The sequence below is a fragment of the Nannospalax galili genome, unplaced genomic scaffold, assembly GCF_000622305.1.
Source record: "Nannospalax galili isolate Female #2095 unplaced genomic scaffold, S.galili_v1.0 scaffold397, whole genome shotgun sequence".
In the NCBI taxonomy this organism is placed as follows: domain Eukaryota; kingdom Metazoa; phylum Chordata; class Mammalia; order Rodentia; family Spalacidae; genus Nannospalax; species Nannospalax galili.
Window position 1 is genome coordinate 3,759,935 of NW_008341879.1, and position 27,009 is coordinate 3,786,943.

At 40.0% G+C, this 27,009-nt stretch overlaps 1 protein-coding gene and 1 non-coding gene across 6 annotated transcripts in view; one reads left to right on the plus strand and one right to left on the minus strand.

Annotated features, from left to right (window-relative positions):
• The window catches only part of Asph (aspartate beta-hydroxylase), a 251,777-nt gene that overhangs the window by 70,070 nt on the left and 154,698 nt on the right, over nucleotides 1–27,009 (plus strand). For 2 of the 5 annotated variants that reach the window (XM_029565627.1, XM_029565629.1), the window contains 10 exons: nucleotides 3,146–3,238; nucleotides 6,503–6,577; nucleotides 9,292–9,417; nucleotides 11,191–11,223; nucleotides 12,543–12,599; nucleotides 14,040–14,087; nucleotides 14,526–14,558; nucleotides 18,799–18,837; nucleotides 19,477–19,512; nucleotides 26,754–26,798. In XM_029565627.1, the coding sequence (XP_029421487.1) occupies nucleotides 3,146–3,238; nucleotides 6,503–6,577; nucleotides 9,292–9,417; nucleotides 11,191–11,223; nucleotides 12,543–12,599; nucleotides 14,040–14,087; nucleotides 14,526–14,558; nucleotides 18,799–18,837; nucleotides 19,477–19,512; nucleotides 26,754–26,798 (585 nt within the window). The remainder of the gene's footprint in view (nucleotides 1–3,145; nucleotides 3,239–6,502; nucleotides 6,578–9,291; nucleotides 9,418–11,190; nucleotides 11,224–12,542; nucleotides 12,600–14,039; nucleotides 14,088–14,525; nucleotides 14,559–18,798; nucleotides 18,838–19,476; nucleotides 19,513–26,753; nucleotides 26,799–27,009) is intronic. The other 3 variants (XM_029565630.1, XM_029565631.1, XM_029565628.1) reach the window with 2 other exon arrangements.
• LOC115071148 lies at nucleotides 25,820–25,925 on the minus strand. The gene has a single exon (XR_003850256.1). It is a non-coding gene; the product is annotated as a U6 spliceosomal RNA (small nuclear RNA).

Genomic DNA, 27,009 nt, shown 5'->3' on the forward strand with positions numbered 1-27,009 from the left:
AATAATGGGCCCAGGGAAACTGTTCAGTGGTCAAGGACGCTACGACTGTTTCAGATGCCAAATTCATTTGCTGTTTATGGCTTCTTGCATTTTGAATTAAAATAAGAGAAACAATTATTGGTAAGTGTAAATTTAAAAAAATGTCCTAACTTGTTTGATGACTCTACAGAACTAAAATCAAGGTGGGTTGTGAGGAAATTGGCTTATTTTTGCAATCATCTCTGGCCATTGTGGGGGACTGTGAGCAGCTGCAGTGGAGTTGCAGCATCCTGGGAAGATTTCCCTCAAGACAGAGAAAGAAGCAGACCAGGAAGTGATGCTTTTGCTTTTGGACATCTTGTCTGGAAGAGGCTTGCAACTGGAAGCTGTGGCTACTGGCTGGGTTTGAGGCCAGGGCTGTGAGCAAGCCAGCCTGCCTCTGCTCTTCTTAAGTTGGATAATAAATCTAGCTCAAGTCACTGCGAATTGTAGTTTCATTCTATTCAGCCTCAGTGACCAGAAAATGGACACACTCCATTTTATAATATAATTTTGAATATTTCAGTCTCACCACTGTACTTAATAAATCGAGCCACAAGACCTTTGCTTTGACTCTAAGTTAATTTCACATGTTATTTATGTTTCTCCTCTAAGTTTTATTTACTTCTTGTCTCAAAGTTTGTGAAGCAAAAAAGTAGGTGGCAGACAGCTTGAGGGGAGAGTAACAGCTTACAGGGCCAATTCCTCCAGATGGAATTTTAGTCTGGACTGTTTTCATTAAACTTTAAAAGTTTATAGGCGCCCAGGGAAGGAGATGTGTTAATAGGACCTTCAGTGTTTTTGAAGATTATAATAACGTTTATTTTTATACTGGTTTCACCTCTGGAAATGTCAATGACCAGCTGTTAGTAGATATAGTATTCAGTGCTGCTTTAGAGAGTGCAGCATTTCTCTTCCTAGATGCTTTCCTTCCTCCTGTTATGGCTGTGGTTTTCTATCCTTTAAATTTTAAAGGCAAAAAACTGCTAGTTGGATTACAGAAAGCTAGCTCTTTGTGTATGTGTCTGATAATGGTTATACTAGTGGATTTCAAATACTTTTAGCACTAGAATTCCTCCTTGAAACGAAATGGACTTCTTCACTTCTAAGAATGGAGTTTCAGACCATCAAATCTAACATGTGATGGGGGCTGTTTCTTTGCTCAGTGCACCCACAGAGCATGGTTTGAAAGCAAACCGTGTGGGCAAAGGATGACACTGCAATGTTTTCATCCATGCTGAGATACTTCTGAGAATATAGTAATTATTCCAGGATACTAGGCATAAACTGGTACTGCCCCATGCAAGCTAGACCCATAAAATAGAAATGGTGGCCATCATGGTAGAGAGGGACCACTGGTAAATAGTAGCAGCAAGACTAATGTGAATCCCTTTTTCTCCCTCCAGCCCTGTGCCAACCAGGTGCAGCTAAGGAGCCCTGGGCCTGCAGAGAGCCTTGGCAGTCATTGACTAGTGGGCATTACTGCATGTCCTAGCCCTTCAGCAACTGTTTTCTTAGCAATTGCTGTTGCTCAATGTTAGCTTAATTAGAGTACAAAGACAAATTCCATGATGCTATGGATTCTTAAGTTTTTTGTCACTGACAGCACAACTTGTGAATGGATGGTTCTATACTTGTCCTACTGACAGTTGAGAAATGTAAGGATGGATTATTTCAATGAGAAAGAGCAGAGAGGTTTCATCCATATATTTTAAATAGAAGTCTGATATGTTTTAAAAGGTCTTCATTCCTATCCCATGCTCCCAGAAAGTGAGCCAGTGACAGAGATTCAGTATCAGTTTTGTAGCTAGATTTATAGTGAAGTGTAGAACACATCTGTGTGTGCTGGTGTTTTTGTTACTGTGTGATGGTCTGTGTGGTCATAGTGTTGGGAATGAGAAGGGATGTGGCGAGTCCTGTCCATCCCTTTCTCAGCTTCTCTGGAGGATTTCAGAAGAGGCACCTGGCAGTACATTTTTGTCATTGAGAGAAAAAAGAAGAGATACAGAAAAGAGAGTAAGAGAAAATGCAGAGTGAAAAAGTAAAAACCACCGAATTACACTTACAGTAATGTAGGTACCTCAAGAGCTGCACAAAGGTGCAGAAGATTAGCAGAGTGCCCAGCACTGCCTTGACCCTTTCACTGAAGGCTCCTGTGAATGCAGCTCCCCCAAAGCCACAATTGGTTCAAGATTCTTAGCCAGGGTAGGCGGGCTGTACTGACTCTTGGACCCCCTTTTCTGAAGTTATATTTAAGGATTTATCTTAATGTTCCACATGTAAAATATCAAAGATCTAATGTAATATTTGTGTTGACTTTAAAATAAGTTTTCCTGTTAATTTAGCCTTATGCTTTATTTTCCATTTTTAAAAAAAATTATTTTTATGTGTATGTGTGTATTGCCTGCATGTATATAAGTGCATTTGTGTTGTGTAATGCCCACAGAGGCCAGAGAGGGCCTTGGATCCCCCTGGAACTGGAGTTATGGCAGCTGTTAGCTGCCATGTGGGTGCTTGGATTTGAAACTGGGTCTTCTGCAAGAGCAACCAGCGTTCTTAACCATTGAGCCATCTTTCCAGCCTCATTTTCCTTACTTTTATTTAAAACAGGACTTTTTGATGCTTTTTAGCTCCAAAACCATAATATGCTTGCTTACAGGTGATACCTTGAGAAAATTACAAATACTGAGTTATAGATGATGTATTTTTAACAATTTGTAGTTTTTCCAGAATAGTTTCACACAAATTAAAATCTAAAGTGCACACACATCCCTGAAATTTAAGAGCATCTTGAGTTGTCTTTTTTCTGAATTCTGACCTTTGAGCTTAGAAAGTAATTATTCACTTAACAAACCCCAAAGAAGCTTGTAACCACACTCAACTTTTAACAGGCTTAGACATAATATTGTAAATATTCATGCATTGCTTATTTTTAAAATAAAAATCTTGGGGATATTACAGACCCACATGAGGTGGAAGAGTCGGCTTCTTTCAGGAGCATGCACAGTATTGTGCCCAGTATTGTACCCTCAAGCAAATGCTTGAAAGTGTGTTTTTCCTGATTTAGTATGTGAAAATGACTTTTAATAAGTTTAAGTTAACATTGTGAATAAAAAAAAAAATGCAGGATTTAAAGAAAGATCTGCTTCAGAGTGGACATTCCCACGGGACAAGACTGAACCACACTCCCAGCTGGAGGAGCAGACTCCTGAGGGGGCAGGTAAGTGTTCTGGAAGATTCTTCAAGGTGTGCCTGGCCCCAAAGGTCCCTGCAGTTACACAATCTTATCTCACCCAGTTCACATTGTTTATAGGATGAGTTGCTATTTCTTTTCTGAAATTTTATGATAGACAATTTTTGTAGTAAAATTTCACATGGGATAGTTAAGTTTATTTTTGTTTTGAGTCAGGGTCTTACTATGTAGCCCTGGCTATCCTAGAACTCTCTATGTAGACCAGGGTGGCCTTGCACTGACAGAGTTCAGCTCACCTCTGCTTCCCAAGTGCTGGGTTAAAGCTCTGTACCACCACACCTGGTAGCTGTACTTTTAATTTTTGCAATCAAGATTCTTAGGCACAAACAATTGTTCATTGCCTACGATCGTGCAGTTGGGAAAAGCAGGAGTCAAACGTGCCCTTTCTGATTCCAGCACTCTCATACCATGTTACATTGGAAGTAAAAATGGATACAAAGTCTACACAGCCTGGTCATTTGCTGCATCAGTGAATCCAGCAGAACCAGCAAAGTCCCTATTCTTTTCATATGAGTCTATATCAAGGCCTCTGGGTCTATATCATACCTCTTGGTCATGTGTGAATTCATAGATTAGCTCATTATTTCCATAAAGGGAGTTTGACCCATAGGTATTTTAGTACATTAGTACATGAACTTTTAACACATCACCATCATTTCCTGCTTGTGATAGAACACTTATAAAATACTATATAGTTTATGTACATATTTCTTTCATGGAGTACTTGAAGTACAAGAAAATTGGTTTCATTCTGCCACCTACTGGAAGTGTTGGATATGACACATGTTGACTGGAAACACTGCTTCAAACTGTGCTGATGAATACTATTTGATTTTCTTCCCTTTCTGTTTAAGAACAATGTATCATCCTAAGTTTTATTATTTGTTCATTGAAGAGTCCTAGGAGAATTTATTGTCTTTTACCAGTTCTATGGAATTGGTACCATTAATGCCATAGCTCCAGAGTCAGTAGTGATTTTTTTAAATCTTATTTTTTATGTATGTGAGTGTGTTGTCTGCATGTATGTAAGTGACCCACATGTATGCAGTGCCTGTGGAGGCCAGAAGAGGGCATCAGGTCCCCTGGAACTGGAGTTGCGGATGGTTATTAGCTGCCATGTGGGTGCTGGGAACCAAACCTGGGTCCTCTGCAAGAGCATCCAGTGCTCTTTGGCCACTGAGCTGTCTTTCCATCCCCCAGTAGTGTCTTTTTTTTTTTCTTAACTTTTAATTTAAATGTTTGGATTTATTTTACTTTGTACCAAGTAAGTTCACAATTTAAAAATCCACTTGTCTAAGCTAGGACTGCATCTGAAATGAGCTACATGCTTTCCAGACTTCCCTTTTGTTATTAACTCGACTCTGCAAATGATTGAGAATTCCCAGAACTCACTGGTTTATTATTAGCCCCATCCTTCTCAACTTCTTGCCAGTGTCTTTTTTTGGTTTGTGTGTTGCTGTCTCAGCCTTTCTCTTTCTGAGATTTTGGCTCTCTTCTCCACTTGTTGCACCTACACAACTCTCATAAAAATACAATAAAATAAAGCCCTTAATCCCCTCCTAACCCTTATCTTCCATCTAATCCCTCTTTTCACTATAGTAGCCAGACCTCTGAAAGAACTCTATGTGGAGTTGCCTTTTTGCTGGTTTTTGTTTTTGTTCATTTTTTAATCCATTGTGGTCTGACTTCTGCCTCTGCTCACTCTTAGAAACAGAAAAGCAGGGCCATGGAGTGCTTATGAATTTCCAAACCAGTTCTGGTAGCAGATGGCTCTGAAACAGTGTGGGAGGGCCGCTTTGTGTAGTTCTTACTCCATGGAGCCGCTTTTCAGTTCTAGGACCAAGGAATGGTAAAGGGTTAAGCAGAGGAGCACAGCATATTCCACTTCAGGGCTGGAATGTCTTGAGTTCTCATTGGCTGCTTCTCTCAGCAGTTGTCAAACAAGACCCAGTGAGGAAACTGTCACAGACACCAGGAGACTGAGGAAGAATAGAGGTTGGGACATCTAATGTTGTATCCAAATACATAGAAGGGCAACTTATGAAGTGTAAATATCTATAAAACTGGAACATTTTTATACTTTAGATGAAATTTTATCAAATCATTAGCATAATAGATGCTGTGTTAAACTTTTTCTGGGCCTGAACTTCAAGTTTATTTTGTCTTTGTCACTGAAGATCAGCCCTCTGACATAACTACTGTCATTGACATTATTTCACAGGCAGCTCTGATAATCCCAGATGAAGTCTAGCAGGACCATTACTCACTGAGCAGATTCTGTCAGCAGCTTGGTAACAGTGTCATGTAACAATGGCATATTTGTTGTGATGTTGGCGTACATCTCATAGTCTGACAGCCACTGCAGTGTTGTTGGAATGCTGTCATTAATGTTGACTTTGTAAGTCACATTATTTGAATCTGGGGATCTGGCTGTCAGATGTCTTTCTCCAGAGCTGAAAGGATGTTAGTCATTATGCAGGCTTATGACTCATCTTCCAGACTTGAGTGCTTGGCCAGCCCTAGGCACTGGGGGTCCTCACTTCAGAGAACGCTCTTTCTCCTGACTGTCAGTAGTACAGCGGTTGACCACATAATTTAATATATATTGACTTTTATCTTCCAGAGGTTTGTCATTACTTCTAACACTAATGGAAATTTTATTCATTAGAAACTGAAAAGCTTTTGCTCTTAGACATTTTCTTAAAAGAAAAACTACTCAAATCAGTTTTTTCTTTTTTAAAAATATTTTTATTTTATGTGTATGTATTTTATATGTATGAGTATATTGCCTGCATGTGTGTATATGCACCCATGTCATGTGATGCCTGTGGAGGCCAGAAGAAGGCGCCAGATCCCCTGGAACTGGAGTTATGGATGGTTGTTAGCTGCCATGTGGGTGCTGGGAATCAAACCTGTGTCCTCTGCAAGAACAGTCAGTGCTTTTAACCGCTGAGCCATCTCTCTAGCCCCCAAATTAGTTTTTTCTTTAAAAGCCTTATTGAAAAATCCTTTAATATTTATATTTGCACTACTATTTACATCAAATAAACCAGGTTCATATCTACTGTTTTCTAGCAGGGGGAAAGTGACAAATGGATATGAAAAAGATGTGTGGTGTCCTAGCCCAATGTTGTCATTTTAATAAATACATGAAAATGCCATAGTTGAGAGTTGGAATTTCTTACTAATGTTGAATATTTTTTACTTTGTTATGTTTTGTAATTATTTTAGAACCCCAGAATATTGAAGATGAAGTGAAAGAACAAATTCAGTCCCTTCTCCATGAATCGGTACACATAGAACATGGTACGAATTAAAGTCTGTTTTTACATTAGTAACTAAAATAATGTGGATATAAACTTACTTAGATACTATTTTAACATTTAAATGTTATTTGAATATTTGGATTAGTTTCTTTATCTTCTAAGTACTTAGAGAACAACTATTTCACCTCATTGTGAATTTATTGAACACATTAAAAAATAGGAATAAAGGAGCATAAATAACTCAAGAGAGTGACAGTAGAGTGAGCAACATGGGCCACTGATCTGTGACAGCTTCTCTTGAAGGACTATCTACCCTCAGGCACAGTTCTCCATCCTGAGGAGAGATTCCCCACCCTCAGGAGCAATCCTTCAGGAACAATTGTCTGCCTTCAGGAGTGGTGTTCAACCCACAGGAGTGGTCTTCAGCCCTCCAGAGAAATCCTTCACTCTTAGATTGTACTTCATGTCTGTCTGGTTCCCCAAGCAAAACAGGAGAATTTATTTAATTATATAGGTCATATTACCAAAGAAGATGAAGGTGTGTTACCTCCCCAGGAAACTACGAGGCACTGTCCTAGCACTTAGCTCTAAAGCTTGCCATGGTGAGTTCTGTGTAAAGAATATTAGATGATAATCCAGCAACTAGTGTTCCAGTCTTTATTTATGTAATTTCTAGAGTCATCCCTTGATCAAAACAGAAAGTATGACCCCAAGATATAACTTATGGAGGGGTTGTGAAGGGATAAGAAATTGTCTTATAAAAATAGTGTCTAACATCATTTCATCTGGATGTTGCTGATGGCAGCTTGGGAATGTGGAGCCCGAGTCTCTTATCATAGTTCTTTACAGCCGAAGCAGCCACATCACTTGTGTATGTTATCTTCTCATAAGAGCATGCACAGGCTGCCTATGCCTCCTTCCCCAGACCCTAACACAAGGAAGGATGCAGTCTAATTTGTGACTTCAGTGTCATGAGGTAAGAGCTACTATGATGAAACACAGGATATGCTGTGGGCTTACTAGATATTTTAGGTGGCAAGGGGTTTCCTGCTCCTTCACTCAATCATTGTTGTAAGCACAGTGTATGTGGAAGCCCAGGGGCAAGAGTGAAAGTAGTTCAGAGTGGCTGGCATGTGAGGATGAATAGGTGGAGAGTAGCAAGAGGAAAGGAGGGGCTGGAGAGATGGCTCAGTGGTTACGAGCACTGGCTGCTCTTGGAGGGGACCTGGGTTCAGTTCCCAGCACCCACATGGTGGCTAACAACCATCTGTAACTCCAGTTCCAGAGGAATCTGATGCTCTCTTCTGACCTCCATAGACATTACATGGCATGGGTAAACTTACATACATGCAGTCAGTACACTCATACACACAAAATAAAAATAAGTTATTTTTTTAAAAAAGAAGAGGAAAATACAAGATTCAAAGAGGAATCAGTGCTTCTGGAAGATGTTTAGGAGTATAGAGCATTCTGCCTACAGCCTGAAGGTGTATATGAGGTGTCCTGGATAGCTTCAGTTGTAAACTTGACACATCTGGGTAGAGGGAACCTCAATTGAGGAATTTCCTCCACTGGACTGGCCTGTGGCCATGTCTGTGGGACATTTTCTTGTTTGTTGAGTGATGTGGGAGGGTCCAGCTTACTGTGGGCGGTGTGGGTAGGTGGTCCTGTGTTGAATAAGGAAACAGGCTGAGTATAGGCCAGGGGAGCAAGCCAGTAAGCAGCTTTCCTCCATGGGCCATGCTCCAGGTTCCTGCCCTGAGTTCCTGCCTTGCTTTCCCTTGATGATGGCCAAATAAATCCCTTTCTCCCCAGGTTGGTTTTGGTCAGTGTTTTATCACAGCAATAGAAAGTAACTAGGACTCAAAGAGAGCGGTGAGTCAAGATGGTTTGTGAAACTCAGTACTATAAAAATAGGGGTGGTGAGAAGTGCAAAGGTGCAGCAGGCGTTTTTGCTCAGTTGCTTAGGCAGGTGAAAGGAAAGTATCCAGTCTAGAACCCGGTTCCCTGCTTCAGCCCTCTTGGTCCTGTTCTGTCTTTAGAAAGAGTTTCTACTTAGACAATTACATGGCTGGTCCATGGCTTTGAACATCATTTATGTGCTGCCACTCCTGTAGATGTCAGAGTGACTTGTCTGAACTCTGATCTGTACCCAACCGCACACAAATACTGCTTCATTTGGGTGTGCTGTGGGTGGCTCAGACTGCATCCATGTCTAGTGCAGAAGGCTTGTTTCCTTCCCAGTCAGTCTCACAGGTGCTGCCCAACCCCACCCCCGTGCTGATTGCTCTTCCTTTCTATACTTTGCTTAATGACTTTGCCATATGATTTTGTAGATGGCCAGCTGCTTTCCACATTAGAAAATTTGAGTTCCCAGTTATAGTTCTATGTGGAATTTGTTGTCAATTCTCAGTAAAAGGTTTTGGTCTGACCTTTTCTCTGCCTTGGAAATCAATAGATACATATTAATAATTACTAACTCATTTATTCATTAAATATTTATTGAGCACCCCCTATGGCTGAACATGGTCCTATGTGCTGAGTAGTGTTTATAAACAATACTTTGAGATGCCTGTCCTCCATGAATTCATACTGTAATGAGAGGTGACCTGTCGCTGCTCTCATGCAGACTGGCACTGGCCAGAATGAGAAAGGAGCTTTAGAGGGTGCAGCGACAGCTGCACAGGAGCCTCTGTCAGTGCTGGCTGCTGCCCATGAGCCCTCCACCTTATTCATTGTTCATCCTTGTTCAAGGTGAAGACCTGAGGTTAGAAGCAGACGGACCAGCAGGAGAACCACAACCAGAGGATGATGACTTCCTTGCAGCACCTGGTGGAGATGATGGGCCTGAGGTCACAGAATCTGGGACATTTCATGAAGGTAGAATGCATTTGCTGTAAACTAGTTTAGTTTATAATTATTGGAATGCTCCAAAATTCCTTTAAGACTAATACTTGACTCTTATCTGAATTTTTGGAGAATGAAGCTTATTGGTTCAAATTAAGGGGGTGTTTCTCTGAAATAAAATAATATCCCGATTTGCTTCAAGGCCTGAAGAAAATTCACAATATATAAACATTTACAACAGTAAGAATGGTGCTTTCAGCAAATGCCTTTTCCTGTAGTGCTCCACATAGGGTGCCATGTATAATACGAAGTTTAGGCAGCTGATAAACTGTAGGTATTGTGTATCCTTGGCTCCTATTCTGACACCCACTCTGTCACTACACTGGGTAGCACACAGTCCATAGCCTCTATAGCACACTGCAGGCTTTTTCTGTATCAGCTGGGTAGCAAGCATTTTAGACTTTGGAATACTCAGCTGCTACTGCGATTGCTTGACTGCTATTGCTGTACAAAGACAGCCATCTACAATATCCAATGGGTAAATAGGGCTGCGTTTCTGTGAACCTTTATTTACAAAGCCCTGCATAAGATATCTAGTAAAGGGTTGCAAACTTTTTCTTAAAGCATACAAGTCACAGAAAAGTAAAGCTTGTCTACTTTTCACTATTTATAAGCTACTGGGAAATTACTTTAGAAGTACACAACTCCTAATTTATGTGTGTTACCAAAAGCTTTCATCCTATACTTAGAGCAGGAGAGGGACTTTCCACAAGAGTATTATCAGTGATGGACTGGTGGCCACACTAATTGTCAGAAATTTGTGTAGTGCAAACTAAAGTGCTTTTGAACATATATCTAATTTCAGCAGCATTATACATTAAGGGTAGGTTTTTATGGACACACCTTACAGCTTAGAGCTTCACTTAGGATTTGTGTCACCATTTCTATGGAAACAGCATTTCTAATTACTGAGTAAAAATGCTTATTATGTCTGCTTTTTCATGGTGTCACACTCTCCTTCTTGTCTTTGGCCAAGATGACTCAGCAGTGGCTCAGCATTTTGTATCAAGGTGCTGCATATGTGACATACTGTAGTTAATATGCCCACATCAGAAACAGGAAGGGTTTGCTATCGTTAAGGTTAGTAGGATCAAGATAGGAAGAAACACTTCTAAGAAGTTTGTAAGTTGAAGAAATCTTATTTTCTAATATATTATCTTTAATAGAAATAGATTCAGTTAGAGCCGTAAAGTTTTAACATTGTTGAAAGTCTTTAGAGATTAAAAATATTTTGCACCTTCTGTATTGAGTCATAAAAAAAGAGAATGTCAGAGTAGGAAGGAGATTTGTTGAGAAGACGGGGTCCCACAGGGAATGGAAGGGAGCTCAGAGAAGGTGATGAAGGGGAAACATGATCAAAGCACATTTTATATATGAAATTGTCTAAGCCACATTTCAGTTATGCCTGAATAAAGAATAGCCTGACAGTTAGTATTCATTTTAAGGCCAAGAGTGAACCCAAAGTCTTGAGGACCTGTTCCTTCAGATGTCTCACAGAACTGTGCTTTCAAGCCAGGCTTCATACATTCTTTTATTGAAAAAGTGCCTTCTGCATGAATTGGGGAAGGAGAAGCTAGAACCTACCCTTATCAAAGAGCTTTGCTCTTTGATCCCTAGACCCAGAATATTGCAATTACAGACTTGTCAGTTTTTTTCACTGTTACCGAATTATGATTCAAAGTAGACATACGGCGAATACAGATACCGTGTATGAGAGTAGTAACCACAATCCAATGTTTTTTTCAGAAACTGAGGATAGTTACCATGTGGAAGAGACCGGTGAGATTTTGTTATTCTTTGTGAATTTGAATGAATCTCCTTTAACAGCATCATAATATACATGAAATATTAACTATTACTAATATTTTTAAATTATTTATATCACATGACATAGATAATAATGTTAATATATCTCATGTATATTTTTTGAATGAAATTTTTGTTTTGAAGCATATTTTCAGAGTCAGAACCCCATTAGTAGGATTACTATAAAAAAATACAGTGGGGCTGGGACCAGTGATGCACACCTTTAATCCTAGTACTTGGGAGACAGAGGCAGGCAGATCTCCGTGAGACTGAGGTATCCTGGTCTACATAGCAATTGTAGGCTATGGCTACAGGGACAACTGGTCTCAAAAAATAGCAATAAAAGATACAGTGAAGCTGGATTTGGTTTTGGTGGTCTCCATTTGAAGAGGAGGAGGCAGGAAGATTGAGTTCAACCCCTGTAAACTACATAATGAGATATTGTCTAGAGAAAAAAAAAAAAAAAAGAACAAAAAACAAGCTGGACATGGTGCCTCATACCTGTCATCCCAGCATCTTGGAGGCTGAAATAGCAGAATTGCTATGAGTTTGAAGCCAGCCTGGACTACAGAATAAGACCTGTCTTAAAATAAGATAAAACCAAACAAAATAGATAAAAGAATGTGAGAACAATTCAGAAAAACAAAACAATGAAATTGAATATTTTGTAGCCTTAAATTACAAAGTTAGTGAAAGATTACCATCACGTTTCTTGTATGTCACGTGCCCTCAAAAAGCATGGACATGTGGGAGATGAGTTCATCTTTTCTATTCAAGTGTCAGAGCCAATGACTTCTGAGTTTGAGTCCCTGGTGATTGTGTTGACTGGCCTGCATTGCTTTAGTGCTGTGGATCTGTAAAACACTGGAATTGTTAGAATTATGTCCAATCTTGGAGAGACACCATGTGGAGTACTTGGGCATCAGTCCAGGTAAGGACTGGGCATTGTGTGCTCATGCAGGCTTCTCTGTGGAGGGCGCTCTTTGTGGTAAGAGCAGGACCCACCTCTGTGTTTTTTTATTTGCTCACTATTTGAATTTGCATATGCCACATGAGACTATGGCCCTACTGTTTTGTGTGTAGATTGCGTAGATTGATTATAGAAACTACCTTATGCTTGTATTTGGCATTAAGTACAATTCATACCTCTTGGTTCTGTGAGTGAAAGTGGTAGATCATTACTGCAATTTGATCTCACATTTCTATCATTTCTTAGAATTTGTGCCTCTAATTTCAGGTAACCTGTATAATCATGATTTGAGACATTTTATTTCCTCTGTCCTAATTCATAGTGCCACAGGACCATACACATGATGTGGAAGAGGTTATGTATGACCACGAAAATCCAGGTTTGTAAATAGTAAAATTATCAATAAATGTTTCTGTTGGAGGCTGTGGCTAAGGAGGTCTCAAGTCAGGATAAACAATTCATTCTGACTTAACACAGAGGTCATACCATGATTCTTACAGCCATTTTTATTGCCCAGATGTTTGTAGAAAATTTCTGCATATTGTATAATTACAAGGTAAATGAGGTGTGCCTTTTTCAAACCACCATTGTGATTTTTTTTTTCTTTGTATGGGGAATACTGGAAATGGAAGAGAGATTGTGTTGTCTTAGAATCATAGAGTTAAAACCCTAGTTTTCTCTTTCCCATCTTTGTAACTAAATAGCAAATTGGGGAACTTTGCACCTTACATTTTATCAAATGATAATAGTCATGCATATATTCATTTTAATTGCTGTGACAAAATAGCTGAGAGAAAGAATTTTTAAAGGACAATTTTAATTTTATTAGCATATATCATTTGTACAAAAAATGGATTCACTGTGATGTTTTCGTACATTTATGTCATGTACATTCTGTAATGTAGGCCCCCATACTGTCTACCTCTCTTAGCTTCTCCCCTGTCATTCTGATTCCCTTCATCTTCCTGTATAGTCCTCCTTCCCTCTCCTCTCGCCTTGCCTTTCCTTCCTTCCTTCTCTTCTTCCTCTTCTTTTTCAAAAAATATAGTTTCCATATGAGAAAACATGATATTTGTCTACTGAGCCTCCTTAGTTCACTTACCATGATGATCTCCAGTTCTATCCATTATAAAACACCATTTTATGTGTATAAATTACATTGTCTGTATCTACTCATTTGTTGATGGAAACCCAGACTGATTCCATGATCTGGTAATTGTGAATAGTACTACAGTAAACATGGGAATGCAGGTGTCCCTACCGCATGCAAATTTAGTTTTCCTCAGGTATATACCCGGGAGTGCTATGTATAGTAGGTTCAAAAGGAGAAAAGATTAATATTGGTTCCTAGAATCAGGTGTTTCAGTCTAGGGTTTACTGGCTCCATTGCTTTGGGCCTGAGGCAAAGCAGAGGATTATGTAGCAGGGGCATATGGCAGAGGAGGTAACTCACATCATGGTGGCCAGGAACCAAAAAAGCTTGTTGGAGGAAGGCAAGGTATAACCTTTAAAAACAGACCCCTCCCCATGACCCACTGACCTATTTCCTCCAATAAGGCTGGCCTTCTTACAGCCCGTTAAGCTCATAGTTCATTGATTAATCCATTGCTGAGACAATCACCCTTGTGATCTAATCACCTTTCAGTAGCACCACTGCCTGGGGCCCAAGCCCAACTCAGGAGCCTGGGAGGACATTTATGTCTAAACCATGACAGTATTTGTCTCACAAGATATGCAAGTTAGAATTAATCTGTTCATATGGTATCTGTAATGCTTATTTTGTGTGTTTGGCAAATAATATATTTTTTTTTGTTTTTAGATCCTAGTGAACCAGCAGAAGATGTTGACAGACTGCATCAGGAAGAAGGTATGAGATGAGCGTTGCTATTCATTTTAAATGTTGCTGAAGGCTCTTCAGTGTTACTGTTTTTATTTGGTGGTTTTTCTTTCAAAGAAGCCAAGCTATTTTAATAAGTCTTTTGTCCCTGTAACAAAATTAGTTTATTCAAAGAATACCATGTGCTTCTGGTTTACCTCCTGCTGACAACCCCATGGTGATAAAATAGGGCATTCAGTCCTAATGCTAATTATATTTTATATGAGGACTTTTCTTGGAAATACTTTTCCTTCCTGTTCATTGCTTCTTTTCTTTTGTTTTTGAGGAGAGACACATATCACTAACTGTGACATTAATTAGAAATCTATGTTTAAGATTAAGGAAATTTTCTATTTGTTTCTTTAGTTAAGCAACTTTACTGATTTGCTTACTATGTATTTTTTCTTAATTCTCTTTTTTTCTTTGCAGATGAAGTAATATACCAAGACTATGATGAGCCAGGTTTGTAAATGCTTCTTAACCTTAAGGTACTGCATGTTTTAAAACATACACATATTTAAGTATAGAGAATTATGTTCAAGCTATAATCTAAAACACCCAGAGGAGGAACCATTTGGAAAGAATTCTCTTGAGGAAGTTTTTACCTACGTCTGTGATTCTACCACTGCCCGAATAACACCTAAAACTTTCTGGAAGTTGCAATTATAAGTTATTGATGTCATTATTTTCTGTAATTTCTCTTTTGACTAAAATATGCATGAATAGCTTCTTTAGTCAGAGTATAATTAGTCCCTTGAAGGTGACTCACTGTGGCAATTTGTCCTATTGGGGAAGATCACGAGTTCAACCCCACCATAAAGCAATATGCAGCTTTTGCATTTTTGGGGAAAGGGCTGAATTTACGCAACTAACTGCCCTTGTCTCCAGGCACTTGCATTGTTTCCTTGAATTCCATGAAATAGATGATATTTTCCCTGCTTTCTGGGCAAGAAGAATAAGGTTTGGGGAAGCCAAACCAATTACCTAAGGTTTTATGAATAAGAAACAGAGCCAGTGATTTATTGTTTTAATTTATCTTCGAAAATGACTGTGGAAAGAGAGAAGTCAGCTGAGTATAAGTTGAGTAGAAAGACGATGAATGAGAAAATGAGTTATGATTAATCTTGATGTAGGGGACTTTTTGTGTTCTAGATGGCTTCACTGTTTGAAGTTCAGATCTGTGTACCACAGGTCCCTACTTCAAGGAGTTTTGTAGGTTCGAGAGCTGGCAAAGTACAATTGGAAAAAAAAATTAGAAATGGTTGTGTGTGGATCTGGTATGATAGTTTTGTTATACATGTGTTTCAAGTTTGAGAACCCACAGAGCTCATGATCCATAATGGCTGTTTCTAAAGGGATATAAATGACAAGCTGACATTGTCAATATGTACAGTGCTTTTTTTAAAGGAAAAAACAAAAAGAGTTAAAGAACATGACCACTGAGATAGCATTTAAACTTTTAGTCCTGAATTTGAAAGAGAAAATGGGAAGTTAGAAGTTAAAGATTATTTCTAGATATGAGATATGAGATTCTTTTCTTAATTCAACCAGTTATTATCATGGTCTTAAAAGATACGGTTGGAATATAATTTGCAGACTGTCTCTAAAGGAATTTAAAATTATCTTAGCAAGTGTTAAGTTGGATACCATGCTTAAAAGGGTATTGTAAAATATCAACATTTTTTCACACGTAGAATGTGCTGGTTAGTTTTTGACAACTTGACACAAACTAGAATCACTTAGAAGAAGGGACCTGAATTGAGGAATTTCTTCCATCAAAATGGCCAATGGGCATGTCTCTGGAGTATTTTCTTAATTGTTGATTGATATAGGAGGGCCCAGCCCACTGTGGGTAGTGCCATTCCTGGACAGGGCTCCTGGCCTGATTAAGAAAAGTGAAAAGTAGCTGAGCAAACCAGGGGAAGGAAACAAGCTAGTAAGCAGAGCTCTCCATAGGTTCTGCTTCAGCTCCTACCCCAGGTACCTGCCTTGAGTCCCTACCTGACTTCTCTCAAGATGGACTATGCCTTAGAAGTGTAAGATGACTTTCCTCCCCAACTTGTTTTTGGTTAGAATGATTTATCACAGCAATAGAATAAGAACACAGAGTATTATAATAAATATATTTTAAAAATATTAGCAAAGAATATGACTTGACGTAAAGAGTTACTGGCTTTGGTAGGATACTTTGAGTCATCTTATTATAGAACATGAACTTTTTCAAACACATATAAGCAAAGCTACAAGTAAGAGACAGAACCACAGTTCAGTGGAAGGACAGCATGTACGTTCTCCAGATCCTGACAAAGACATGGTAGAACTATAACAAGTACTGTCTGTATATATCACAAATATCCCAGAAGCCATTAAACCAACATTGGACAAACCTGGGAAGCGGTGGTACAGTCTTACTGTCTCTATGAGTTATTTTTCCATATGCTACCTCTTTGTGTCCAACGCAGACTAACAGAGTAGCTGTAATGAAGGCCATGCATGTTCTGTGTTCTCATGGACCTTATATTTTAGCAGGAGGAAGAATTAACCAATGATTTCAGTGCAGCTTTCAATTTTAGTTGCCAGGTGCTGGTGAAAACCAGATTAGTTTGGTATGTGGCAAGTCTGTAATACAGGCAGTCGCTTGGTTTACAGATGAGGCACCTGAAGGGGAGTGTGGTTGGTAGTTTGTCTTAGAGAGTCTAGGGTGAACATAGGAGGAAGAGGGATGTGGCTGAGGTGGCAGATGATCCACGTCCATAGGAGACCTACAGGCAGGGTCCAGGACTTCGTCTTCACCTTAGGATGCCAGGCAGGGACACTGCATATTTGCATTCTGAATAGATTGATGTGTCCGACCTAGAACACAGACTAGACAGAGACACAAGGAGATAATGGAGAGATGATTAGGTGATGGCAGTCATCCAAGTCTGACCTGTCCCTCAGTGACATCTATGCCATTTGAGGAGTCAATGAAGACAAATTCCTGGAAGGGCATCTTTTTCAGGGACTGGCCAATTCAGTGGGGCCTGGTGCTTCTGAGAGCCTCATGTAAGCTAAGTGCTAAAAATGTTCCTATGGTCTGGTAGTCCAGGGGTCTCAGTGTTTCACTGGATGGATTAGATGGAGTTGATAGTGGTTTAATCCAGGGTGGTGGCTATGAAAATGGAGGGTAGTGTATACATCTGAGAACTAAGTAGAGGGTACAGTCGTCAGGGTTTACTGAGTGTGTATAGATGGGGAAAGATTAAGGTGCCATGAACTGTGTCCCTCTGCTGCCCTGATGGCTGGTGGCACTTTTTCCTTTAAGGAAAGAGAGACTAGGAGACAGATCTGGAGTGCAGTTTCATACTTGCTGGTAGTGAGGGTGCTTTGAGCCATCCAGGAAGGGAGAATGAGGTCATTTGATGGTGTTCAGCTTGCAGTGTAGACACTCATCACTGCACTTGCCGACATTCTTACTTCTATGTGCTAATTGAAGCCAGACTCAAAAGATCTCTAATGTGAGGAGAGTGGGGTTGAGAGGAATTTCTATGTCTGGGAGCACATATCTAAAGCCTGATAAGAAAAGGATTAGATGAAGAAGATGGAGAAAGACAAAGGAAAGTCTAAATAGCTGTGCTCCTTTAAGGCTGAGGGTAGTGAGGAGTTTGGAGGAAGACCTGTTGCTAAGATATCCAAAAGCCAGGGCTTGGAAGTACCCATCTCAGCAGGATCCTTTTCAGGGACTGGCCAGGCCAGAAGACAGATGGGAGTGGGTTGAGGGGAGGAGTAAATGCCTCTGAAGAAATCTGATTGTGAAATGGAGGAGCAGGGCAAAGGGTAGCTGGTCAAAGAAAGGGCTGCTTTTGCTCCTGAGGTCTATAGAGGTATGCATGTTTAGATGTTGACTGCTGAGTGCCAGGGGAAACTGGTACTCCTTGCCCCTTCTAAATGTCACCAAAAGAACAAAGTCACTGTACTCCAATACCAAGAATAGAGTGTAAAAAAGTAGATAACTCAAAATTTGCTCTTTACTAAATGAATACAAAAATGGATAGATTCATGACCATTGAGACAAACTGAAGGTTTTCTCTTAGTGTACCAGAACATTCAAAGGATTTTGAAAGGTCAGTTGACTGAGGAAGCAGCCTGCTACTGGGTTTAGGGGAGGACTACAGCCTTTGCAGCAAAGCACAGAAGCTCCAAGCCCGATGTCAATAGATGGCAGCAGGGATGGGCACTGGGCCCTGGTTACTATGGTGAACTAAAGGTCTGTTAGCCAACCTGTGCTAAGAGGATAGCAACAGGGGTATTTGTCCCCAGGTTACCATCTGAGAACCAGGCCCTATGCAAATTAGGGACTCTGCATGGTAAGAGTTGGGATCTAGGATCATTTGCAAGGTAGAGTTGTGGCTCTTACCCCAGTCCTGAAGAAAACTGACAAAAGAGAATCAGTGTCACTGGGTGACCACAGTGACTGACTCTTGTTCACAAGTGACGGGGGAGCATAGGAAACTGCCTTCGCTCATTGCTCCCAGAGGCTCAATTTGAACCCATCCTGTTTCCACTCCTTTTGGCCAAACTCCTTCCTCTCCACTCTGTAATCTACACTTGTAGTGAGTAGGCATGGAGGTTAAAATATAAATGAAATAATGCTGGAGCCACAGAATAGTGTCCATTTGTGTTGTTACACAATGCTAAATGATTTTTTCTGTTTATTTCATAGTATATGAACCTTCAGAAAATGAAGGAGTAGAAATTTCAGGTGAGCTTTTAATTTTTTCTGTAAGCCTGTGTTAACTGCATAGTTTGTAAAACAAAGAATAATATAAATACAAAGGATTTTTCAAGTAAGTGATTGGGTATTGTCAAATATAGTGTCTGCAGCAAGCTTGATGCCAGGATGCCCCAAAAATCAGCATCTGAGGATGTTCTGGGCCCTGGTATAAACTAGCATAGCATTTGCATGTGACCTGAGCATATTCTTCCCAGTACTTGAAATTATCCCTGGATTACTTACTACTGGAATGCCATTTAATTGTTGCATCAGTTATTGTTACATTCCATTGTGTAGAGAATAATGACAAGAAAAAGTGTGTATTTTTTCCAGAATGATTTTGATCCTTGGTTGGTTGAATCAATGGATGTAGAATCATGTATGTATTCCATACTTATGGAATATTTACTTTCTATCATCAGGGCAAGTATTAGCCTCTTTGATTAAACTTTTGAATAATTTAGAATTAAAGTTGATATTATAGTATAAACACTCCTGAGTCTTTCCATAAGGCAACCCATACTAGAAAAGGCGAGGCTTAGCCCAAGCTTTCTGAGTGGATAGTATCTACTTAAGGATCTGACTGGAGATAAGCTAATGTAACATGGTTGCTTTTTTTCTTAATAGATAATGTCGTAGAAGAATCCATCATAATTTCAGAAGGTTGGTTAATTTCTGGATAATCTTATATTCTGTACTTGAATGGACTGATTTATTTGAATAGTCATGCTGTGCACTGCCTATTTACTATCCACCCATGGCTCAGGGACCAGCAGTGCAAGGGTGAAGAAAACACATGGGGTTTTTCTTGGGGGGCTGGCATTCTAGTGGCCAGATGTGATAAATGGAATAATTAAGACTGAAGAGCACAAGGAAAGTGATAAAACAAGATGCTTTGAGACTAACAGATGTAGATGCAGGACCTACCCCTGCTTTGGAGCAAGGGAGCATTTGAGAGAAGACGAAATGGTAAGAAAGGGTTATCCTGGGTAGACACAGGCTGAAAGTTGGGTAGTTTGTGTCATTATTCAGATGTAGTATGGGAATACTTGTTTTTTGTTTATTTGGTTGATTGGTTTTATCAGTGGAAACAAAGGGATGTTTTCTGAAAAGTAAAAATGGTTGATTCTGCTGTATTAAATAGTAATACTTCAATACAACTTATAATTCTTAGTGTACAAAATTGTTTTACATGTATTGTTTCACATTTATTGAGGAGACGGCAAAAAAAGTCTTTAAAATTATTTATTTTCATTTTATGTGTATTAGTGTTTTGCGTGTGCGTAAGTGCATTGCATGCTACAGTACTCACAGAAGTGAAAAGAGGGTGTCGGATCCCCTGGAACTGGAGTTATGCATGGTTGTGAGCCACCATGTGGGTGCTGGGAACTGAACCTGGGTCCTTTACAAGAGCAGCCAGTGCTCTTAACCCTCTCCAGCCCCTTTGTGCATATTTCTCGTAGATGAATACATTTATTTCTAATAGCTATGTGCTCAGAAGTGAGTTCTTTTTTATTTGTTTGTTTGTCTTTTTTGAGACAGGGTCTCCCTATAGCTCCAGCTGGTCTGAAACTTACAATGTAGACCAGGCTGGCCTTGAACTCACAGAGATCTATCTGCCTCCTGACTCTGCCTTCCAAGTACTGGGGCTAAAGATGTGTGCTTAACCCCTGAGCCATGTCTACAGCCCCAGGGCAAAGATCTTTCTTTGTGCAAATCATGTAGTGAAACTGGAGCAAGGTCTAGTGAGATCAGGGGACCCTGACTCCACAGGTATCTGTGACTGAGCTGTGCTCTTGGGCCCTGAAGTTGCTCACAGAATTACTTAGAATTCTTTTTATTTACTTTTTCTGCCATGCTGGAAATCAAGACAGTGCCTTACACATGTTGGGCAGGCATGCTGCCTCTGAGATACACTCCAACGGAATGTTAGTGCTTTTGAGTTTGGTTTGTCAGACTGGATGGTAGTGCAGTCTGTGGAAGTGTGTGTGAAGGATTGAAGGAGACGGAATTTACCTTCCTTGTGCACATATAATGGAGGGAATAACCTACATAGGCCCTGTGCACCCCCTGTATTCAGGTACCAGGGATGGTTGCATTTCTCCCGTCTCTGTAAAGAACATTAGTATCTTAAAGAATGCTGCTGCATCTATATTTTCATTCAAAGAAAATCAGAAAGCCAAAGGAAGAAAGGAAATCCTTAGGAAAAATTTTATCCAACTTTCCTCACTTAAAAATAGTGAAGAATCAATAGAGGAAACAACAACCCCTCGTCTTTCTCCTACCAATCCTTGCAAACTCATGCAATGGTAGAAATGTACCTTTGACAATGACACGAATGGAGTGCAGCCCCTCATCCATGTGAAGACTTGGAATACATCATCCCAGTACCATATGGTATGCCCTGTCCTCCATCTCTGTTTAAGAACCATTCTGAACTGAATGGCCCAAATGTGACCATTCTGTGTAATGCTGTGGGTGATACAACTCGTACATCCCATGGGGGAGTTAAGAATATATCTTTTCCCCCTTTAAAGGACTGGATGGAAATTTTAGCATTGGGAAGGCAACATTATAGGTTCCCCATCATTCTCTCATCAGCTGTGCCACAACCATTTGCAACCTATGATGTGGAAGCCCCTTCACCTATCATTAATAAACACTGCAGCTACCCAGACTTGTTCTGTGTCCATGGATTGACCAGTCAAGCAACGGATGAAATGGCTAGACCATCCATTACTTGTAGTAGACATACCAAATATATAGCACCATATACACTTTCCAACAACTTTTAAAGAACCTTAATTTCCCAAGATTGAGACAATTTCTTAAAGATGTTCACCAATGTGACTGAATGTGCATGGAATGAGTCTGCTTCAAAGACACATATTCACAGAATTTCGAACTGTGCATCATGTTCACTGGACATACAAGTTAAATAAATAAATGGCTCAAATTTTAACGCCAAAAAAAAAAAATAAAAGTGAACATGGACTGGAGAGATGGCTCAGTGGTTGAGAACACTGGCTGCTCTTTCAGAGGACCAGGGTTTGGTTCCCAGCACCCACATGGTGGCTAACAACCATCCCTAATTCCAGATCTAGGGGATCTGACACCTCTTCTGACCACGGGCATTGTAAAACACAGGTGCATTGAACACACATGCAGGCTATACACTATACGTAAAATAAAATTAAGTTAAATAAAATAATGAACATTATTGTACTAGTCAGGGTTCTCTAAGAGGGACAAGCCTATGCAATGAATATATATTACAAAGGGAGTTTATTAGATTGGCATCTCTTACATGGGCTGAGAGCCCAGCAGTAGCTGCCTGTACACTAGAGAAGCTGCGAGCCCAGCAGGTGCTCAGTCTGCAAAGCTGGATGCTCAGCAGTCCCAATTGGTGATGAAGACCTGAAGGATTCCTGGAGAGCAGCTCTTCTTCAGTCTAGTTGGAAGGACTGATGGGAGCAACAGTAGGACAGCTGCTCTCTCCAGCATGAAGTGAAGGCAGGCAGGCGAGCAGCCCTGCTCGCTCTTCAGACCTCTGCATCTGGGTTGCTGTAAAGGTGCTGTCCCATCTGGCGGAGGATCTTCCTCTGGTGAATCTTTGCAGGATGTAGTCTCACAGCCTTCCCACAAGCACATGTCTTAGCTGATCAGATTCATTCAAGTTGATAAACAGTATTATCCAACACAATCACTGTTGTGCTGTTTGGCTGCAACTTCCTGGGTTTAGGAATGTGTTTTCTTCCTAAGATTTTACAGACATTTTGAGAAGTTGGTATACTACCAGTTCCCCTTGGTGGAGGGTATGGCTCTGGGCTATGTACCCACAGCCCACCTGTGCCTCTGGCTGGGCTACAGTAGCCCCTGAGAGAGTGCCTTACCTTCATATACTCACTAGTCACCTTTTGTCCCTCTTCCTTTGCTGTGACTGATTGATTAGTATGTGCTTGAAGTTGTAGACCAGAAACATGGCAGTTATTGAGTTCCCTGCTCCCTCTGTTCTATAGCTAAATCAAGGCTCGTCAATAGAATTTCTTAATGCCCCTCCACTGCAGTCTTCTTTCTGTAGCATTTGGACTGTGGTCAGGTATAGCCCCTTGCTTCTTAGAGGATAGCAGCCCTCCAGCTGTGCTCTTGATTGACACTATGCCTGTCCCTTTCAGATCTGTGTTTTATGTACTCTTAGGATGATATATGCAAAAAACCAGATCTCAGTTTGCCAGTCCTGTGCATAAACCTTTCTGTTACCCTTCCACTCCGTCAGTAAGATTGCTTTCACTTGCAGATGATAGAAACAAATCTGACTGGCCTGAGATGCATGACTAGAAAGGAGCTCATGAGATTGGGAAATTACTTTCAGCAGAAAAGTACCCATAATCAAATCTCAGTAACATATCTATATGCTTTATTTAAAACATAAAAAAAGCCATGACTGATTGGATTAGCCTCTGATAATTTATCAGAACTCTTAACTCTCTATGTTCTGGTAGAATTTCTGTTTAAATTTTCTCCCAGATGTATTTCTTTTTATGATTTTTGGTATTCTCTTTGTGCACAATTATACTCATTTAACTATTTCCTTTGAATTTAACTTTATTTTGATCTTAATGCTTTTCATCTTCCATTAATTCTTTTTGTTTGGTTCTTTCTTTTTTTGGTCTTTTTAAAACAGGGTCTCCCCTGCCCCAGATGTCCTGGAACTCACTTTCGAGACCAGGCTGGCCTTGAACTCACAGAAATTCACTTGTCTCTGCCTCCCAAATGCTGGGATTAAAAGCATGTTCCACCACACCTGGTAAAAGGGAAGCTGAAGAGACGGCCCTCAATTGTGGGTGCTGGGAATCAAACTCTTATTTTTTTCGTTGTTAGCCTGAGCCTTTAACAGCTGAGCTATCCCTCCACCCCTCATTAATTCTTATTATGTAAAATTAAATCTTTTAATACAACTATGAAAAAAAGTACTGGAGTAAGAAAAAATAAGCCATGGAGACAAAATAGATACTGCTTTTAGGTTGTGTTGGTAAAATTAATTAGCTGTTTTATGTTTAAAATAACATGCCAGAATGCATGATATTTCAATAAAATTTTCAGGTGAGTTTGTTAAATATATTTTTCAGAATAGAATTAGATAAAAATTTGACTTGGAATAAGGCTTTCATACTATGGACATCAGTAATCAGATGAAAAGGACAGAATAAGCGATGAAGGGAGCTGGAGAGATGCTCAGCAGCTAAGAGCACTGACTGCTCTTGCAGAGGACCCATCAGTTCTCAGCACCTATATGGCAGCTAGCAACCATCCTTATCTCCAGTTCCAGAGGATCTGATGCCTTCTTCTGGCCTCTGCAGGAATTTGAAGCTTGTGGTGCTTTCAGGCAAAACATTAATACGCATAAAAATGAAGAAAAAAACATAAAGAAAGTGAGTGAGAGAGAGAGAAAGAAAGAAAGAAGGAAGGAAGGAAGAAAGAAAGAAAGAAAGAAAGAAAGAAAGAAAGAAAGAAAGAAAGAAAGAAAGAAAGAAAAAGAAAAAGAAAGAAAGAAAGGGAGTATATGAAGTTGTCAGAAAAAAGTGATGGGGAAATATTGGAGGAGTTGGAGGGGAGGGAGTGGGCATGGATTTGCTCAAAACACCTTATATGCATGTATGAAATTCTCAGAATTTTTTTTGCCTGTCGTGCTTTAATCCCAGCACTTGGGAGGCAGAGGCATGTGGATCTCTATGAGATCAAGGACAGCCTGGTCTACATAGCTAGTTCCAGGCCAGCTGAGATTACAGGGAGACCCTGTCTCAGAAAGATCAAAAAAAAAAAAAAATTAAAATTAAAAAAAAGAAGTGATGGATGTGACAGTGACTGGTGGGTGTGGGTGTTGCTTCCCTTTTTGGAGGGGAAACAAATCCCACTATATTTCCCAAGTGGTCCTGGAGCACATGGTGATCTTCCTCCAAGGAGGAGTGCTGGGATTACAGATCTGTACCAACAGTACCACACCCAGCTCTCTGTTTCCTTTTAGGTAAAATACATTCCCTTTCAGCTTAATAAAATTCTTATAAGAAACAAATTAAACTAAGGTAAAAATTGAAAAATAGCTATATTCAGTGTTTTGATTATTATAATCTAGAAAACTCTTGACTAGATTCTTTTATAATTTTTTTGTTTGAGACGGAATTTCCCTGTAGACCAAACTGGCCCGGAACTCACTATATAGACCAGGCTGGCCTTGTTTGCTTAGAGATCTGCCAGTCGCTGCCTCCTAAGTGCTGGAACTGAAATTGTGCACCATCATTCCTGGCCCCAAATCTTATAATTTTTAAGGAAAGGCAGCTGGTACAATCTTATCTCTAAGGTAGTATTAAATGAGTTGTTAGGTTTGACCAAACATAATATGCGACATAATTTATAGAGTACATCTGATCAGTTTATCTTTCTACAATTGGGTGGTTGATGTGTGCAATCTCTTTAGCTGTACTTAAGTAGAAACAGCCAAGGAAAGAATTTAGGTTAAAATTCACATCTGCATTTTTTCTTTAATATTTTTGTTGAGGTTTTGTGCCCACCAAACCTCATTCATTCTGTCATATATGTTAAGTCTTATACTAAGTTCAAGCATTTGTATCCAGATGTCCTTTGTTGCAAATTCATCCACTGGAGTCTAGTCAGCCTACCTAGAGATCTTAAAGATCTACTTTCCCTCACCCAGCAGTAATCAGTTGCCAACAGTTCCCAGGCTAAGGCCAGGGTCTGCTGCCCATTTCCCTCACTCCATGTTGGGCCTTTGTCTAATTGAGCTGGTATAGGTTTTGTGCTAGATGCCTCCATTGCTGCAGGTTCACATGAGCAAATTTCCATGGGCCTGACAGTCTCTGTTTCCCTATGTTCATGGACTAACCCTGACTCTTAAAGTCTTTCCGCCTCCTCTTCTGCAATGGTCCCTGAACCATGAGTTTAATATAGGAGTAAAAGTATGGAGCACTTCATGAATTTGTGGTCATCCTTGTGCAGGGGCCATGCTAATCATCTCTGTAAGGTTCCAATTTTAGTGTATGTGCTGCTGAAGCGAGCACACGTCTGCATTTTTGAGTAATCCTAGGATGTAGTTCAGTGGCAGCACGTGTGTGCGCAGGTTCTGGGTTCAGTGCATGGCACCAAAAACAATTCATCTTGAAAGATTACTTTTTCCAAAAGAACTTTATTAAGGATGATCTTTGATTTTAATATTATTTTACAAGTTAATCTTTGTATGTTGTTTAATGTTAAAACTATGACACAGCTGGGCGTGGTGGCACACACCTTAGGCCCAGCACTTGGGAGGCAGAGGCAGGCGGATTTCTGCGAGTGCAAGGCCAACCTTGTCTACATAGCGAGTTCCAGGCCATCTGGGACTACAGGAAGACCCTGTCTCCAAAAGACCAAAACAAACAAAAAACTTTTCAGGAAGCAGGATGGGGTGTAGTTCACGGTTGTTGTAGACATGTATGTATTAATATGCCCAAGGCCCTGGTTCCATCCAGAGAACCGAGAGAGAAAAAATAGCTTTTTAGTAACCAGAAGAAGAGACCAGATGCCCCATTTGTGTTTTCTCAGCTTTCTTTAGTCTGCTGAAAAGCTGTGGTGAAAATATAGGGATTAGTCCTTGTCTCCTAGGCCAGGCAGAATTTTGAAGTTAGACCAGTCACATCTTGAAGGCTGTCATGTGAACAGTTGAGAAGTACACAACATTCCACTCAGTTGTTGTTCATTCTTGTCATTGTTATCATGGTATGGAAACCATGTTTTTTGATAATCGTGCATGCATTCTCTAAAAATAATTACCATAAGTTACATACTGTATCCTCTATTTTAGGCTGTGCTCAGCAGCATGTAATGGATTCTGATTTTATTGTTTATTTTAGAAATAAATGTTCCTCCTGTAGAAGAGCAGCAGGACACGCCACCAGGTATGACATTTCCTTAGATGTATTTTCCTTTTTGATTTAACTCTAAAATGCTGTTGATATTACACTGGCCTTATGAAATGAATCCACAATGGGCAAAAATTGTGAGAGAGAAGGATTGAATTTACCTAAATTAAAAAAAAAAGTCATTTGTGTTTTAGCCGCCTGAGTCAAAGCAGTGGAGCACGTACCACCCCCCCACCCCCACCCCCGT